At 43.7% G+C, this 15815-nt stretch overlaps 1 protein-coding gene across 3 annotated transcripts in view; it reads right to left on the reverse strand.

Moving 5' to 3' along the window:
• The window catches only part of FCHO2 (FCH and mu domain containing endocytic adaptor 2), a 104711-nt gene that overhangs the window by 76562 nt on the left and 12334 nt on the right, over nt 1-15815 (reverse strand). For all 3 annotated transcript variants that reach the window (XM_038765715.1, XM_038765714.1, XM_038765713.1), the window contains exon 2: nt 5005-5096. In XM_038765715.1, coding sequence (XP_038621643.1) covers nt 5005-5096 — 92 coding nt within the window. The remainder of the gene's footprint in view (nt 1-5004; nt 5097-15815) is intronic.

The raw sequence follows: 15815 nt of genomic DNA on the forward strand, positions 1-15815 counted from the left end.
TGCAAGATTGATCGCTTGTTCTTCACTATGACTAAGAATCCAAAGCAAGCATGACCATATCCTGGTTAACGCGGGGTGGCATCTAACTCATCTTTGGTTCTCCTACTCAGGGTCTGGCTTCTTGGATTCTAGTCCCAACCTCTGTTACTGATACACTGTGATAACTTATGACATCCTGGTGCCAGTCTTTAAAATGGCACTCGATATTTTTATGAGATGCTTTATAGAGAGTTATTAGTTGTTTATCACAACAGCAAAGTAAATTACTATTATGACCATTGTGGGAAGGGGACAGACAGTGTGGACTGCAAATGAAATCCAGCCTGGTGGGGAATTCTCTGACCTCTTCCTAGTCCCTCTGGACTGACTGTAAACTCACTGCGGGCAGGGAAAGTATCTACCAACTCTGTTCCCAAGTGCTTAGTATAGTGCTCTGGACACAGTAAGTGCTCAATAAATACCACTGATGATCACAATTTCACAGAAACTAAGCCCCCCTAATTTGTCAAGGGTCATAAGAAACATCAGAACTAGCGTGGCTCAATGGAAAGAGCACGGGCTTTGGAGTCAGAGGTCATGGGTTCAAATCTCGGCTTCGCCAATTGTACGCTGTGTGACTTTGGGCATGTCACTTAACTTCTCTGTGCCTCAGTGACCTCATCTGTAAAATGAGGATGAAGACTGTGAGCCCCCCGTGGGACAACCTGATCACCCCGTAACCTCCCCAGCGCTTAGAACAGTGCTTTGCACATAGTAAGCGCTTAATAAATGCCATTATTATTATTATTATCAGAGTTGAATCTCTGGATAGCCTGACATAGAAATCTCAGTCTGACCCATCTGATTCTGGCTCAGTGCCAGCTCCTCCCCCTACGACCCATTAGGTGACGGAGACAGGATGAAGGGGGTAGTGGAGACACAGCTGTTAGGAGTAGCAGCCATGGGGGGTTCTAGGAGGAGGTGAGAGAGGAACCAGGGAGAGACCTGGCTGCAGGAACTATCAATCACATTTATTTAGTGCTTACTGAGTGCAGAACACAGTAACGAGTGTTTGGGAGAGTACAATATAACAGAATTTGTAGACATGTCACCTGCCTACAAGGAGCTTAAAGTCTAGAGTGACTAGGAAGAGATTAGTGGAATTTTTTTTTGGATGGCATTTCTTAAGCGCTTACTATGTGCAAAGCACTGTTCTAAGCGCTGGAGAGGTTACAAGGTGATCAGGTTGTCCCACGGGGGGCTCACAGTCTTAATCCCCATTTTCCAGATGAGGTAACTGAGGCCCAGGGAAGTTAAGTGACTTGCCCAAAGTCACACAGCTGACAAATGGTGGAGCCAGGATTTGAACCCATGACCTCTGACTCCAAAGCCCGGGCTCTTTCCACTGAGCCACGCTGCTTCTCAATTCTCAATTCCCCACAAGGTTGGATCTCTTTGCAGTCCCTACTGTCTCTCCTCTTTCCATGAGTATCTTTTCCCCTCCCCAATGGCAAGGATCAGGATTATAGCAAAAGATCATAGAAAAGAAGCAGTGTGGCCTAGTGGAAAGAGCACAGGCCTGGGAGTCCGAAAGATCTGGGTTCTCATCTTGGCTCTTGCCATTTGTCTGCTTTGTGACCTTGGGCAAATCACTTCACTGGCCACAAATGGCATTTGTTAAGCACTTACTACGTGCCAGGCACTGTACTAGGCACTGGGGTAGATACATGATGATCAGGTTGGATACCGTCCCTGTCCCACACGGGGCTCGTGGTCTTAATCCCCATTTTACAGGAGAGGGAACTGAGGCCCGGAGAAGTGAAGTGACTTGCACAAAGTCACACAGCAGACAAGTCAAAGAGATAGGATTAGAACTCATGTCCTTCTGACTCCTAGGCCTGTGCTCTATCCATTAAGCTATATGGCAGAAAGCCTCCAGAAATGCAGTTAAATCACTAACCTAATTTAATTACCCTAGTAACTTAGTGCAGTGTTTGGAATATGGTTCCCACTTAGAATGCAACTGATCTTTAGGAAGTGCACCTCAAGTCTCTCATTCACATCTTCACTCACAATGTGTCTTTATTTGTCCGCCTATCCTTAACTGTAGAAGCAGTGTGGCTTAGTGAAAAGAGCATAAGTTTGGGAGTCAGAGGTCATGAGTTCTAATCCTGACCCTGCCACATGTCATCTGTGTGACTTTGGGCCAGTCACTTAACTTCTCTGTGCCTCAGTTACCTCATCTGTAAAATGGGGATTAAGACAGGGAGCCCCACATGGGACAACCTGATTACCTTGTATCTACCCAGCACTTACAATAGTGCTTGGCACACAGTGAGTGCTTAACAAATACCATCATTATTACTATATCTAGCCTTACTGGGGTTGTCTGCCTTAGAACGAAGGCTCCCAAAGGGCTGGTTTGTTTTCCTGGGTGTAATTTTATCATATACTCAGAGAGAAGCTTAATAGATGTGTTTTCAATTTGATTATTAATTTATTTAACCCAGTTGGTCTCTTTACAATTGAATCTCTCACAATTAATGTGGAAACCTTACATTGGGAGAAGATGAAATGTCTGGATATTAAGGTTCAAGCTTAAAATCAAGACATAAATGTTATAGATTTCTATGGCAGCATTATTTTAGCTACCTTTCACAGTAGCTTAATTTATGGAACACATCTAACCAAAATAGAGTAACTGAGAAGAAAAATCATGCAACAGTATCACAAAATAAGCCTAATTCTCTCAGTGACTAAAGTCACTTCTGGGTAAATTAGGATTGATCAATTAGATATTTGCATTCGAGAGCAGCATTAACTATCTCGGGCCACTAGAAACCCAGGCAGTGCAGTGCTGCAAAATGTAGTCGCTTCCCAAAGAATCCCAATTCCTAATGATCAGTTGCTTACTGACAGGGAACCAAATTCCAAGCACTGTACTAAGGCACTAGGGTAATTAAAATCAGATGCTATTAGCAAGAAAATTCAGGAGCTGGAAAAATCTGTTTTGTCCTGAGGCCAGCAAAGGGCCACCTTAACCAGCAGTTTGGGAAGCTGGAGCCTTTATTCATGCAATAATGATCACGTTTCTCAATGTTGAAGGGCTCTGCAGAGTCCAAGCTCAGGTTTCTTTTTCTAATTTTTCTGAGCAGAACAAGATGAAGAGTTTAGTTTCTCAGTTACTCCAGAGCCAGAAACAATTTTCCCACCACATTTAGGAATACTTAAAGGCGATAAGTGGCTATCAAGTCGCCAATAATCCACACTCTTCAAGATACAGTCAGCTCTCCTAGGATGCAGGGGTTGTATCCTTGAGGAGCCCTGGCTTCAAGGAAAACATGTGTTGCAATACTTATCCCTTGTCCTTGATTCTGCACATATGTAAGCTCGCTGTGGGCAGGGAATGTGTATATTATTATATATATAATATAATAATATATATTATTATATTGTGCTTTCCCAAGTACTTAGTACAGTGCTCTACACCCAGGAAGCGCTCAATAAACACAACGGATATGCACCCAACCGTCTCTTCCAACAGTATATGACATTTTTAATAGTACTTATTAAGCATTTACACTGTTCTAAGTACTGGGGTATACTGAAGTGAATTAGATTGGACACAGCCCCTGTCCTGCATGGGGCTCAAAGTCTCTATCCAGAGAGATACACGTTGTCAGAAGAATGCTCCCAGAGTCAGCTGCCACTTTCTAGCCAAACAGCATAGCGAGAAAACACTCCAAAAGAAAACTGTCTAAATAACTGTACCACTTGAAAATAATAACAACCGTGGGTATTTGTTAAGCGTGCACTATATGCCGGGCACTGTACTAAGCACTGAAGTGGATACAAGTAAAGCGGGTGAAAGTCAGCTTAGTGAAGGTGAAGTCAACTTCTTTCAGTTCATGCTACAGAAGAACTGCATTTTCCTCTGCAGGCAGACGGGCTCACTATGTCCACATTATAATTTTTAAAATGGTATTTGTTAAGCATTTACTATGCACCAGCCACTGTACTAAGGGCTGATACAGATACAAGCTAATCAGGTTAGACGTAGTCCATGTCCCATGTGGGGCTCACAGTCTTAATCACCATTTTATGGATGAGGTAATAGAGGCACAGAGAAGTGAAGTGACTTATCCAGGGTCACAGAGCAGACAGGTGGCAGAATCAGGATTAGAACCCAGGTCTTCTGACTCCTAGGCCTGTGCTCTTTCCACTAGGCCAAGTTGCTTCTCTACTTTCTGATGGATTACCAAAGTTCCCAAATCTTTCTAGCAAACAGGCTATTACCATAAGTCTATCTCTCCAAGAAAGAGGAACATACTTCTAATCCTTGTTGATTCTACAAATACTAAGAAAACAGTCTCATGACCCAGGCAGACACCTCCACGCCAGTGGATATATAATCAATATGCACCAGGAGGAAAAACAGGTTCTGCACAGACATGAACAAAGTCCTCCAGGGTTTATAGCAAAAATGGATAAGAGGCTAACTTAGTTTGGCAATATTTAAATGCCTCTAGCCACAGATCGAGACAGCACTGTGTTACTGAAGCTGAGTTCACCTTTAATCATATATCACAATCAATTGTTTTTCTGAATTTCTAGTCTTTAAATAAGCCAAAATATGTGACTTGAATCCTTGCTATTAAATCACTCTGCTTTTTTGTTTTAATGAAGCTTCAAAGGGTCTTTTTCTGGAGTCCATCGACCAAGTTCTTTCACAATATAACTTCAAACATGCTTGATTCTTTTCACAATAGTATGGCACAATAGATATAATCTCTTTGATAGGGAAAAAATGTTTTCCATTTTCTTCATGGAAATCCTCTAGTACTCCATCATGTTAACCTATATACTGTATATGTTGGCAATGACATTAAAGCATATTTCATTTTACAGGGTTCTTTGGTAAAAATAAAAAATCAAGAATGCTCCTTCAAAATCTAATTGTTCGTATTTTAAAATTTACATCTATCACAAAACGAATCAGAATCAAAAGAAATTACATATACTTACCTTTCTCTTACAAAATCTGCTAGTTCTTTTGTTGATATCTGTCCGTGTTTCATGTTATGGTAAAGAACATCAAAGCCACTGTTCCTTTCCCCCTAGAGATTACAAGAATGTTTTTGTTACATACAACTCAAAATGTTTCTAGAAATCAGAATGCTAACTGCTGCTCAAAATGGATTCTTGATTAAAATGCCTTTCTTGAATGCCATCACTCTTCCTGCTCCATATTACATTCTAAATCTTTTTTCTAATCAGTAAACTCATGCATCACTCTATGCAGGGTACAGTCACTGGGACACTGATTTTTTAAGACGGATTTTAAGATGTCAATTCGGAGTTCGCTTCAGGAAAAACTAATCTCAATTAGCTTTACAAACATTCATGACATGTATTATATATTACTAAATCTGTTAATGGGTTTAATTCTTTGGACTATTATTTCACAGTTCCCACCCTATTTAACCATTGTAAAATATAAATAATCCAGCCTCACCACACACAAAGCACACACAAAAAAACTTGTCTAAGCACACACAAAAAAACTTTGGCGCAGAAGTCTGTACCTAGAATCGTTTTAGTAAATTTGCACACTTGAGAAGGAAAAATTGGGGGATTAACAAGTTTTAATGAAGAAAAATAACAACTTGTGTGGCTTGGAGAGTTTGTCTTTCAGTTTTAATTAGTGGGAAATGTTAGCTTAATCACCAGTTAAATTTAATAATGTTTAAAGCTAGTGCCCAAGGCGAGGAAAGGTTCAGAGCAGGGTATCCATGGATATGTGAATGCCTTTCCACAAATGACAAATTCCTTAAGGTCAAAAATCTATTAATAGGTAAGCTAATAATAATAATGTTGCATCTGTTATGTGCTTAAGATGTGCCAGGCACTGTTCTAAGCTCTGGGGTGGATACAAGCAAATTGGGTTGGTCACAATCTTAATCTCCATTTTACAGCTGAGGTAACTGAGGCACAGAGAAGTGAAGTGACTTGCCCAAGGTCGAACAGCAGACATGTGGCAGAACTGGGAAGAGAACCTAGGTCCAAGCCAAAGTGACAGAATTACCTGAAGGTAATTCACTTGCATTTTTGCACACAAATGCAAGTTTCTAAATTTTACTAATCTAAACGGTGCTTACCTTCCTTTGCAAGACTCTAGTCTAATGAGGTACCAGTTTGATTGGTGCCACCACACCAACCTCCAGAACCAAGCCTTAAGCTGATTAACTGTTCTGCAGTTTTAACTTTGTTCTAGCAATTTCCTTCCCCTCCCAGCCACTGTTGTGTAGGGACCGTCTCTACATGTTGCCAACTTGTACTTCCCAAGCGCTTACTACAGTGCTCTGCACACAGTAAGCGCCAATAAATACGATTGATTGATTGATTTCAATCGTTTGTTTCATTCTGCTTCCTCTTGATCAGTGCCCAAGAACGATCTAAGAAGTATGCTGCACACTGAAAATAAAAGCAGCCCTGTAAGCAACTGTTACACAACCGACAACCCAGTTGTTCCATAATACCGGACAAAACAGGAAACAGATTTCAGGAACTGCCAGCTACATTGAAGTGGTCCCTGATAAAACCTGTCAAGATGTGTAGGAGGCATTTCTTTGGCTTGTTAAGCACACCGCATCTGAGATACCTCTGCTCACACAATAGAATTAATGAATGACCTGGAATGCTTTGGGTGACCCCTTTTCAGCTGGCAAGTAGAGTGTCAGCTCATCCCCTGGTCTGTCTGTAAGTTCGTTACGGGCCGTAAACGTTTCTGCTAATTCATTTAATTCAATCGTATTTATTGTGTGCTTACTGTGTGCAGAGGACTGTACTAAGCGCTAATTCATTCATACTGTACTCTCCCAAGTGCTTAGTACAGTGCTTTGCACACAGTAAGAGCTCAATAAATACAACTAACAAGGCGCAATAGCAGAGTGGACTCTGAACCGGCACAGTTCCGATCGGGTGTCCATCCAGTCGCAGCTTTGAGCTCTAATTTAGAGAAAAACCAACTGATGGGCTAACTTGAGCGACCTGAGATTTTCGAGGCTCTTGAAAGCACTATTTTTCCAGTCACCCTAAGATGGAAAGAGAACGGGCTTTGGAGTCAGAGGTCATGGGTTCAAATCCTGGCTCCACCACAAGTCTTCTGTGTGACCTTGGGCAAGTCACTTAACTTCTCAGAGCCTCAGTTACCTCATCTGTAAAAATGGGGATTAAGACTGTGAGCCCCACGTGGGACAACTTGATCACATTGTATCCCCCCAGCGCTTAGAACAGTGCTTTGCACATAGTAAGTGCTTAACAAATGCCATTATTATTATTATTATTATTATTATGCAGAAACAAAGCCAGCAGCGGTGAGAGAGGACTGGCATAGGACTGTGACTTTGGGGGTGTTCCGGAATGGGGCTGCGGGGGAGGGTTTAGACCCCAACTCCACAGGTCTAGACAGCTTTGGCCCAAGATTCTCTGGATAAATAACAATAATAATGATGGCATTTATTAAGCACTTACTATGTGCAGAGCACTGTTCTAAGCGCTGGGGAGGTTACAAAGTGATCAGGTTGTCCCACGGGGGGCTCACAGTCTTCATCCCTATTTTACAGATGAGGGAACTGAGGCCCAGAGAAGTGAAGTGACTTGCCCAACGTCACACAGCTGACAGTTGGCGGAGCCAGGGTTTGAACCCATGACCTCTGACTCCAAAGCCCGGGCTCTCTCCACTGAGCCACGCTGCTTCTCTAAATACCACTGAAAGAGTGATTGACTGGGGCCTGCCTGTCTGGAGGCGGCACTGCCCTGGGGCAGAGGAGGCATGTGTGGATTCAGTGCCAGGCTGGAGCTGTCTGTGTGGGCAGCCTGGGCCTTCTCCAGGTCAGTTCTGCTTCCTAACCAGGCTCCGCGGCCCAGGGGGAGTAACGGCCCATGGCCCCTTTCGGCATCTTTTAGACTGTGAGCCCACTATTGGGTAGGGACTGTCTCTATATGTTGCCAACTTGTACTTCCCAAGCGCTTAGTACAGTGCTCTGCACACAGTAAGCGCTCAATAAATACGATTGATGATTGATGCCCCCACTGGCTCTGGTGGCCTCCCTCCTACCGGATGCTGCAGATCAACCAATCGATCAGTGGTATTCACTGAGTGCTTACTGTGTGCAGAGCATTGTATTAAGCGCTTGGGCAAGTAGTCTAACGGAGTTGGTTCATCAAATGCCTCCAGAGCCCACCGTGACCCAGCCAAGTATTCCTCTTGCCATATGGCCCACCTCCCTGAGCAGGCCTCAAACCAGAGCAGCATGGCTTCAAACCCAGCCAGAGCCGTCTGTGGCACAGCGGCGGTGCTACTCGGAGCCGGCTGAAGAAGCCTCCAGACTCTTTTCATCAGGCTGTCGCTTTCCCCACGGTCACGTGGAGCCCAAGGCCATTGCTCGGCCTGTCTCCAGATCCACCATCCCAACCACAAAGCCTTGTCAAATTCACTGCCCAATGTAAAGTTACGTATGGCCTGCAGGACAGTTAGCCACAGTAGGAACACTCCACTACATTTCCATGGTGTGCCCTCAGGCAAGTCATTTCTCTTTTCTGGGCCTCAGTGAACTCATCTGTGAAATGAAACAGCCTGCCAGGGACTGCACACTCGCATAGGTGCCCATCCACAGGAATGACTTTAACATGGCTGGCCCACCGTCAGGAAGACCGTTCGAGAAACAATGGTCAGTGGTGAGCACAAAAGCCAGACAGCAAGTTTTCTCTCAACTCCACTAGCGGCTCATACAACAAACAGCCTTGGTACAGTTCTATACACAGCTACATCTATGGGTACACATTTCTGTATAAATGCAGGGGATGCAACTATAAGGTATAAATAGAATATCTCTATACTTAGGTACATATATATATATATATATATATATATATATACATGTGCACCTAATACACTCTTCAGCTCAGAGATACCCGAGAAATCCCAGCTGAGTGTACGTGTGATTGGCAAACACAGCAAAGAGGCAGAGAAATATTCAGGGAAGTCATCAAACTAATACAAAGGGGGTGCCTATAGGCAGAGCAGAGACCATTTGAAGAGTAGCATTTTTGTTTACCTAGTGTATAAATTCAACATTTAATGAATATTATATGTAAGCATACACACACACACAACCTTTACACATCTATGATAGTGAGACTATCCATGCATGGCTGAAAATATCAGCTGGCATTTCCCTTCTACACTTTGCACCTATAAAAATGGCACTTTTTCAGTGTATTTGTATCTGCTACTTGCAGCGTCCCACTCCTGAAGATCATGCTGGCATTCTTGATTTAATTTTCTACTACTTTGCCTGGTGCCGTATTACCAGACAGCAGCCTGCTTTCCCAGAATTCAGTGAAAAGCACCCATATTGCCAATGGGAATCTTTGGCCGGCTGAAGGGCTTGCCAAGAATAGGAGGATATAACCCTTCACTCTTCTAAAAGTTAACTGTTTATTCAAAATACTGTTATTCCCGCAAGGCAGTTTTTCAGATAAGTACTTCTAGAGCACAAGCATTAGTGTAAATTCCCTCCCCTCGCAGCCCCATGACACTCACGTACATATCTGTAATTTATTTATTTATATTGATGTCTGTCTCCCCCCCTAGACTATAAGCTCATTATGGGCAGGGAATGTGTCTGCTGCGCTGTATTCTCCCCAGCGCTTAGTACATTGCTCTGCCACAGTAAGCACTCAATAAATACGATTGATTGACTGACTCTCCTGTGAGACTAGGTAACCATTTGCCCCCTGCCCCAGGTGGGGTGACCACAGACTTGAAGATTCCTCCATTCATCTGGCCAGAGTGGCCAGAGCAGGACACAGTGTGGGTGGTAGCAGGGTGGAGGGAGGAAATGGAGGAGACGCTGCCCAGCTACCCCCTCTTCCACAGCGATCCCTGCTGCCCTCCCTACCCAGATCTGGCTGCTCCAATGTCTTCCTGGCCAAGTCAGAAATTCCAAGGTGGAGCCTGGGCCTAAACAATGGCAGTTGGCCTCACTGCTCCTGCAAGCAGACGTGTATGCGTGCACACACCTGGCCCTGAAATACGGCAACATTACATATGATCAATCCAAGGATTCCGTGTGATGCTTCCACTTTCAGAGTCTCAGACTAGGATTTCCTATCTTGACCCCGAGGGGGAGGCCCAAATGGACACCAAAGGCCAAGCGGCCAGGCTGAGTTGTGGGGGTTTTCCTGCCACTACTCCATTTTTCACTCACAAGGCCCATTGGGGAATTCTATTTGTCATGCACCACGGAGAACTACAGAGAACACAGACATAAAGGCCCTGCTCTCTATTCCTCCCTGACTTGCTGGGCTTCACGTTGCTTCATCGCCCTACTCTGTTCTGCACCTCGCTCTTCAGTGACTTGCTCACCAATCGAGTCGAGCTGAAAAATTGGCTGTCTTGAAGGGGGAAGCATCCCTTGGGTAAGTACTGTAAAATGAGATTTCATCACTGATTCCTGGAAGTTGAGAAACAATCCCCTTGCCCCAATAGTCCTTCCTCTTCTGGGGGCAACTATCCTTTTTTTTAAAAACCCCAAATGCCCATAATCTCCATGGGCTGAGGAGACAGGAAGAAAAGAATTTGACAGAGTCAGTGATGTTAACAGGGCAGATCACTGAATTTCTAAGGCTTTCTGGAGACCTTATTGTGCAACATGTCTCCATTAAGTGATGACAAGGTTCCCAAGATCAGCTCTCCACAGTCATTTTTGAATGATGGGAAGAAAGAACCACGAGGCCTCGTGTCTCACAGGCCAAAAATGTGTGCCTTGCTCAGGGTGCTCTATGGGAACCCTGAGATGTTCACAGGGGACCCTCAGATAAGCAGGCTGCTTTTCTCATCAATAAATGATGGCCTGAAGAAATACTGTGTGAAGGAACACAGCACTTCAATTCCACCTAATTTCTAGAGTACAGGCAGAGTGGGGTAGTCACTTAATTAGAAACTCATCACATCTGAAGCAGATCAAACACATTAGGCCCATATTGGCACATCAGAGCCTAGGGGTTCTGTCTTAACAACAGCTCCCAAACTTGCCTCCAGCCTCTCCTCTCTAGTCCACACTTCCTTTATTCTGCTGTCCATATCATTTGTAGAAAACATTGTTCTAATAATGTTGGTATTTGTTAAGCACTTACTATGTGCCAAGCACTGTTCTAAGCGCTGGGGTATCTACAAGGTTTTCAGGTTATCCCACGTGGGGCTCACAGTCTTCATCCCCATTTTACAGATGAAGGAACTGAGGCACAGAGAAGTTAAATGACTTGCCCAAGGTCACACAGCTGACAAGTGGCAGAGCTGGGATTAGAACCCATGACCTCTGGCTCCCCAGCCGGTGCTCTTTCCACTGAGCCACGCTGCTTCTATTGTTCTACCTAAGTCTCCTCATGCCTCAAAAACTCCAATGGCTGCTGTTTTTATCATTGCTCCTCTCACTACAGCCCAGCCCCCCCGCGAGGTCAAATCCAGCAAACCAAAGTCCTACTCACCTCCTTCAGGAAGGCTTCCCTGACTAAAGCTCCCATCTCCCCACCCGATTTCTTCCCTACTATGTCACCTATGTGCTTACGTCCTCACTTCCTATGAATTTTGGTACTCCACCCTCTCCCCATCAGCAATTATGTACATGTATTTAAACTCAGTCACTTCCTCCAACCTGTAATCTATTTTAGTGTTTGTCTCCAAACCAAGATCCTTGAGCAGGGCTCCTGTCCCCTCCCTCTATCGTACTCCCCCACAAGCCCTTAAATATTATTGAATGGTTTCAGCTCATTGGAGGAAATTTTCGAAAAAACATTCTGGGTAGACCTACAATCTCTCTGTCAAAACACCAATACAGTACACAGCTATGGTCACAGTTATGAGAATAAAGGCAGGTGCTAATTCCCCACTTACACCTCCTGAAACTGAACGAATACCTATTAAACTCCTATTGACCTAGACCACCAGACCTATCTGTAACTCTGCCTAAAGCCACTATAAATTCTGAATTTACCAGCCCTTTTTACACAACGCACCTCTAGGTAGATTCCGCAACTTCTAAGGCACTTTTAATTTACCAAATTCCGCCCTAAGTCCCCACTTAAAGGGAAACAAGCCACAGACTTCATAATCACTTCTAACAATTTCCACTTTGAGGGTAACCTTGGACCTTGGGGAAAATGTTCTCAGCTACATACTCATTTTTACACAGAAAGAGGTACAAAGAGAATAGATTTTCATTATTGTCAGCAGAAATATCAGCAACTCATGACTTTGGTTGGAAGAGGTTGCTTCCTGTTTTGTTGGTGTAATATGGATCTTAAATAATCTGACATGATGGACATTATAAAAGGAGATTTCTACTAAAAATGCCATGAGGCTAAAGCAAATTCTTCAAGCTCAGAAAGCAGTCTTATTCACTGGTGGCATGCCATCAACTGAGTTATTCATTAATTTGATCAATATTTACAAGATTTGCAAATGACACATTTCTGTGGACTACCTTTCCCACTTTCTGCATTTATTAAGCTCCTACCTACTCCCTGAAGTTACGGTTTGGAGAGTTTCAGTGGACAAAGAGTACTTTTCAAAGACTACTCCCTGGCTTTCGATAAAATGCTTCTTAACTGACCAAAACAAGCTATAACCACTGCTAATACTGAGAAAAGATAATTATAGAGGAGCAAAATTAAGGAAGAATGGTATGCACTTGGGTAAGAGCTTTCATTTGACGATCTCAAAGCATTTTATGAATATACTAGGATTTGCCTCACCACCTCTCTATGCTAGTCACCTCTCTACATAAACACAAATAATTGTATTTACTTGCATTATTGTCTCTGGGCCAAGGGTGGACTCTAATGCCTCACCATTTACACGTAACTGGATGGCACCCCCCGGCCCCCGAAATTCATTCTCTTCACTCTGAAAGCATGCATCTGCTTCTAAGTATGCACTCTCATTCCTGGAACTATTTTTAGAAAGGGACACTGTACGGTGCTCAGAGTAGCTTGGGGGACAGTGGGTGGGGGGTGTGTGTGTCTCTCACACATGCTGAGCCCCAAGACATTTTCAGCTCCTTGTGAAAACACTGCTAAAAGCCCTGGGGCAAGAAAAGGCACAACTATGCCTTTCAAAGCCAGAGGGCCACCAAGATAAGGGGTGGGAAGGTGAAAGGGGCATGTGAAAGCAGTCATCAGTTGTCCCCTTTCCTAGCTGTGGCAGTGCAACCTGGTCTACAGTTGGACCACATCAGCTGTGTGACTTTGGGCAAATCACTTAACTTCTCTGTGCCTCAATTACCTCATCTGTAAAACGGGGATTAAGAGTGTGAGCCCCACGTGGGACAACCTGATTACCTTGTATCTACCCTAGCGCTTAGAGCAGTGCTTGGTTCCTAGTAAGTGCTTAACAAATACCACAATTATTATTATTATTAATTCTTTAATTCACTCCAACCTAACAGTTCATTTGGTCTCATTTTCTTATCTTCCATCCCATCCAACCTAAGCCTCAGGAACCAGGCTTTTCCCCCCACCTCTCAATCAAAATAGGCAGAGAACACAAAATTTCCCTGGGGGGGCAGGGGGGGTGTCCTTCAAATACAAATAGCAAATATGGAGTGTGCAAGCAATTCTACTGAGTCCTAGGGAACGGTACAATGGGAGTGAAGGATACAATCCTTGCCCTCAAGGAGTTTATTCCAATGTCATCCTCTTCCAATGTCATCCTCTCCAAACTCACCATCCTGTCCTCTTTCTTCCTTTGTCTCTGTACTCACCCTCAAGTTGGTCGCCTCAAACTGATTGAAAGCTGGGAGAGGGGGTAGAAACTGTCAAAGGGCAAACCAAACTTCTACTTTAGAATGCAAGCACCATGTGGGCAGAGGACTTTTTTTTAAAAAAATCAACTATCAATTAATCAATAGCATTTATTTAGCATTTACTAGGTGCAGAGCATGGTCAGTCCATGCCATCGGTCACCCACGGGAAGCAGTGTGGTTTAGTGGAAAGAGCCCAGGCTTGGGAGTCAGAGGTCATAGGTTCTAATCCCGGCTCCACCACTTGTCAGCTGTGTGGCTTTGGGAAAGTCACTTCCCTTCTTTGTGCTTCAGTTACCTCATCTGTAAAATGGGGACTAACTGTAAGCCCCATGTGGGACAACCTGATTACCTTGTATCTCCCCCAGTGCTTGGCACATAATAAGCGCTTAATAAATGCCATAAAAAAAAACAAATACAAATACCACCCAGGAGGAGCTCAATGTCTGTTGAAAATGCTAATGGACATTCTCCTGTCCTTTTCCCTTATTTCACCTTACCCTTGGGCTGGCTGGAAGGCAGGAAAGGGCCAAATAAGCAGTCCTAAAAATACTTGGCTGAACCGCAGTGGGCATTTTAGACTGCTGGATTTTCTTATGCTAAAACTGTCTTTTTTTTTTTTTAATTTGCATCGTGCACATACATTGCTGCCTCAATTTGCATCTCGCCCACAACTTGCAGTTCTCTTCTCTCCTCAGTGTTTTGCACGCTTGAGGTCTTTGGATGACCGTGACTGGGAGGTGTGTAGCGAGGCACTAACCCATAAGGCCGGCGGCAAGGTGAGCCTCCGGCAGGATACTGCAGTTTATCTCAAAGCTGCGACCCACCTGGAGCAGGTGCCACTTACAGTCGGTGCTATCTGATTTGGGGTGCAATTTAAGATAACTGATTACAATCTTATTTAGAACCCAGTTACCTGAGAAATACTACCCCTGTACTACCACGAATAGGAGTCAAGGGGCCTTTGCAAAGAGATTCCTGAATTTCCAAAAATCGGGCGTGAGTTTTCTGGAGAGCTCCTGAGAGTCTGGCTAGTATCTATGCTAATTCACTCAAAAAATGGTAATAATAATCATGGTGCATGTTAAGCGCTTATTTATGTGCCAAGCACCATATTAAGGGCTGGGGTAGATACATGATAATCAAGTTGGACACAGTCCCTGTCCCATGTGGTGCTCAGTTTAGATCGGAGGGCGTAGGACTTAACCCCCATTTCATAGATGAGGGAACTGAGGCCCAGAGAAGTTTAATGACTTGCCCAAGATCATACAGCAGACATGTGGAAGAGTCGGGATTAAAACTCAGGTCCTCTGACTCCTACGTCCATGCTCATTCCACTAGGCAACACTATTTATTTTCACATGTTCTTCCAGACATCGGCATGAATAATTTTGGTAGACATCAAAAGATTGGAGATGTTAGGGCTTGGTAAAGAGACTGTGGAGATTAGCTTTCTACCCTCTCCATTTTCGTTTCCCCTAATTTTTTTTCTTTTCTTTCTCTCTCTCTCCCTTCCTCCCTCCCTTCCTAAGACCCATCAAAGACTTTCCCTCATTTCAAATATTTTTTACAGTGTCCAATGCTTTGCTTCTCAGAGTCTTAAATAAAAAATTTGGACTCAATATAAAATACCACCCTGGGTCATACTGTCCAAAAAAAAAATGAGTAACAGGTGAATTGCTTCGGACACTCCCTGTGCCATCAGCAACCTGATGCTTTTTAATGCATGAAACAATGTGTCTGGTGTTTATACAAAACCACATTGTACACTAGGCTCTTGCCACCTCCTCTAATATAAGTGGTTAATAAGCAGGTTCCTCAAAACACAAAAATAGCAAGCACATGACAGCAAACAAGAAATGTCGCTGCTCTTGTATTTATCAATGCTTCCTAAAATGAAAGACAACAAGAAACCAAGCCAAGTGGCCTTTTCTGAGATAATTTATCTTAAAATTTAGAGACCTAGCCAGC

This window comes from Tachyglossus aculeatus, chromosome 23, assembly GCF_015852505.1.
Source record: "Tachyglossus aculeatus isolate mTacAcu1 chromosome 23, mTacAcu1.pri, whole genome shotgun sequence".
In the NCBI taxonomy this organism is placed as follows: Eukaryota; Metazoa; Chordata; class Mammalia; order Monotremata; family Tachyglossidae; genus Tachyglossus; species Tachyglossus aculeatus.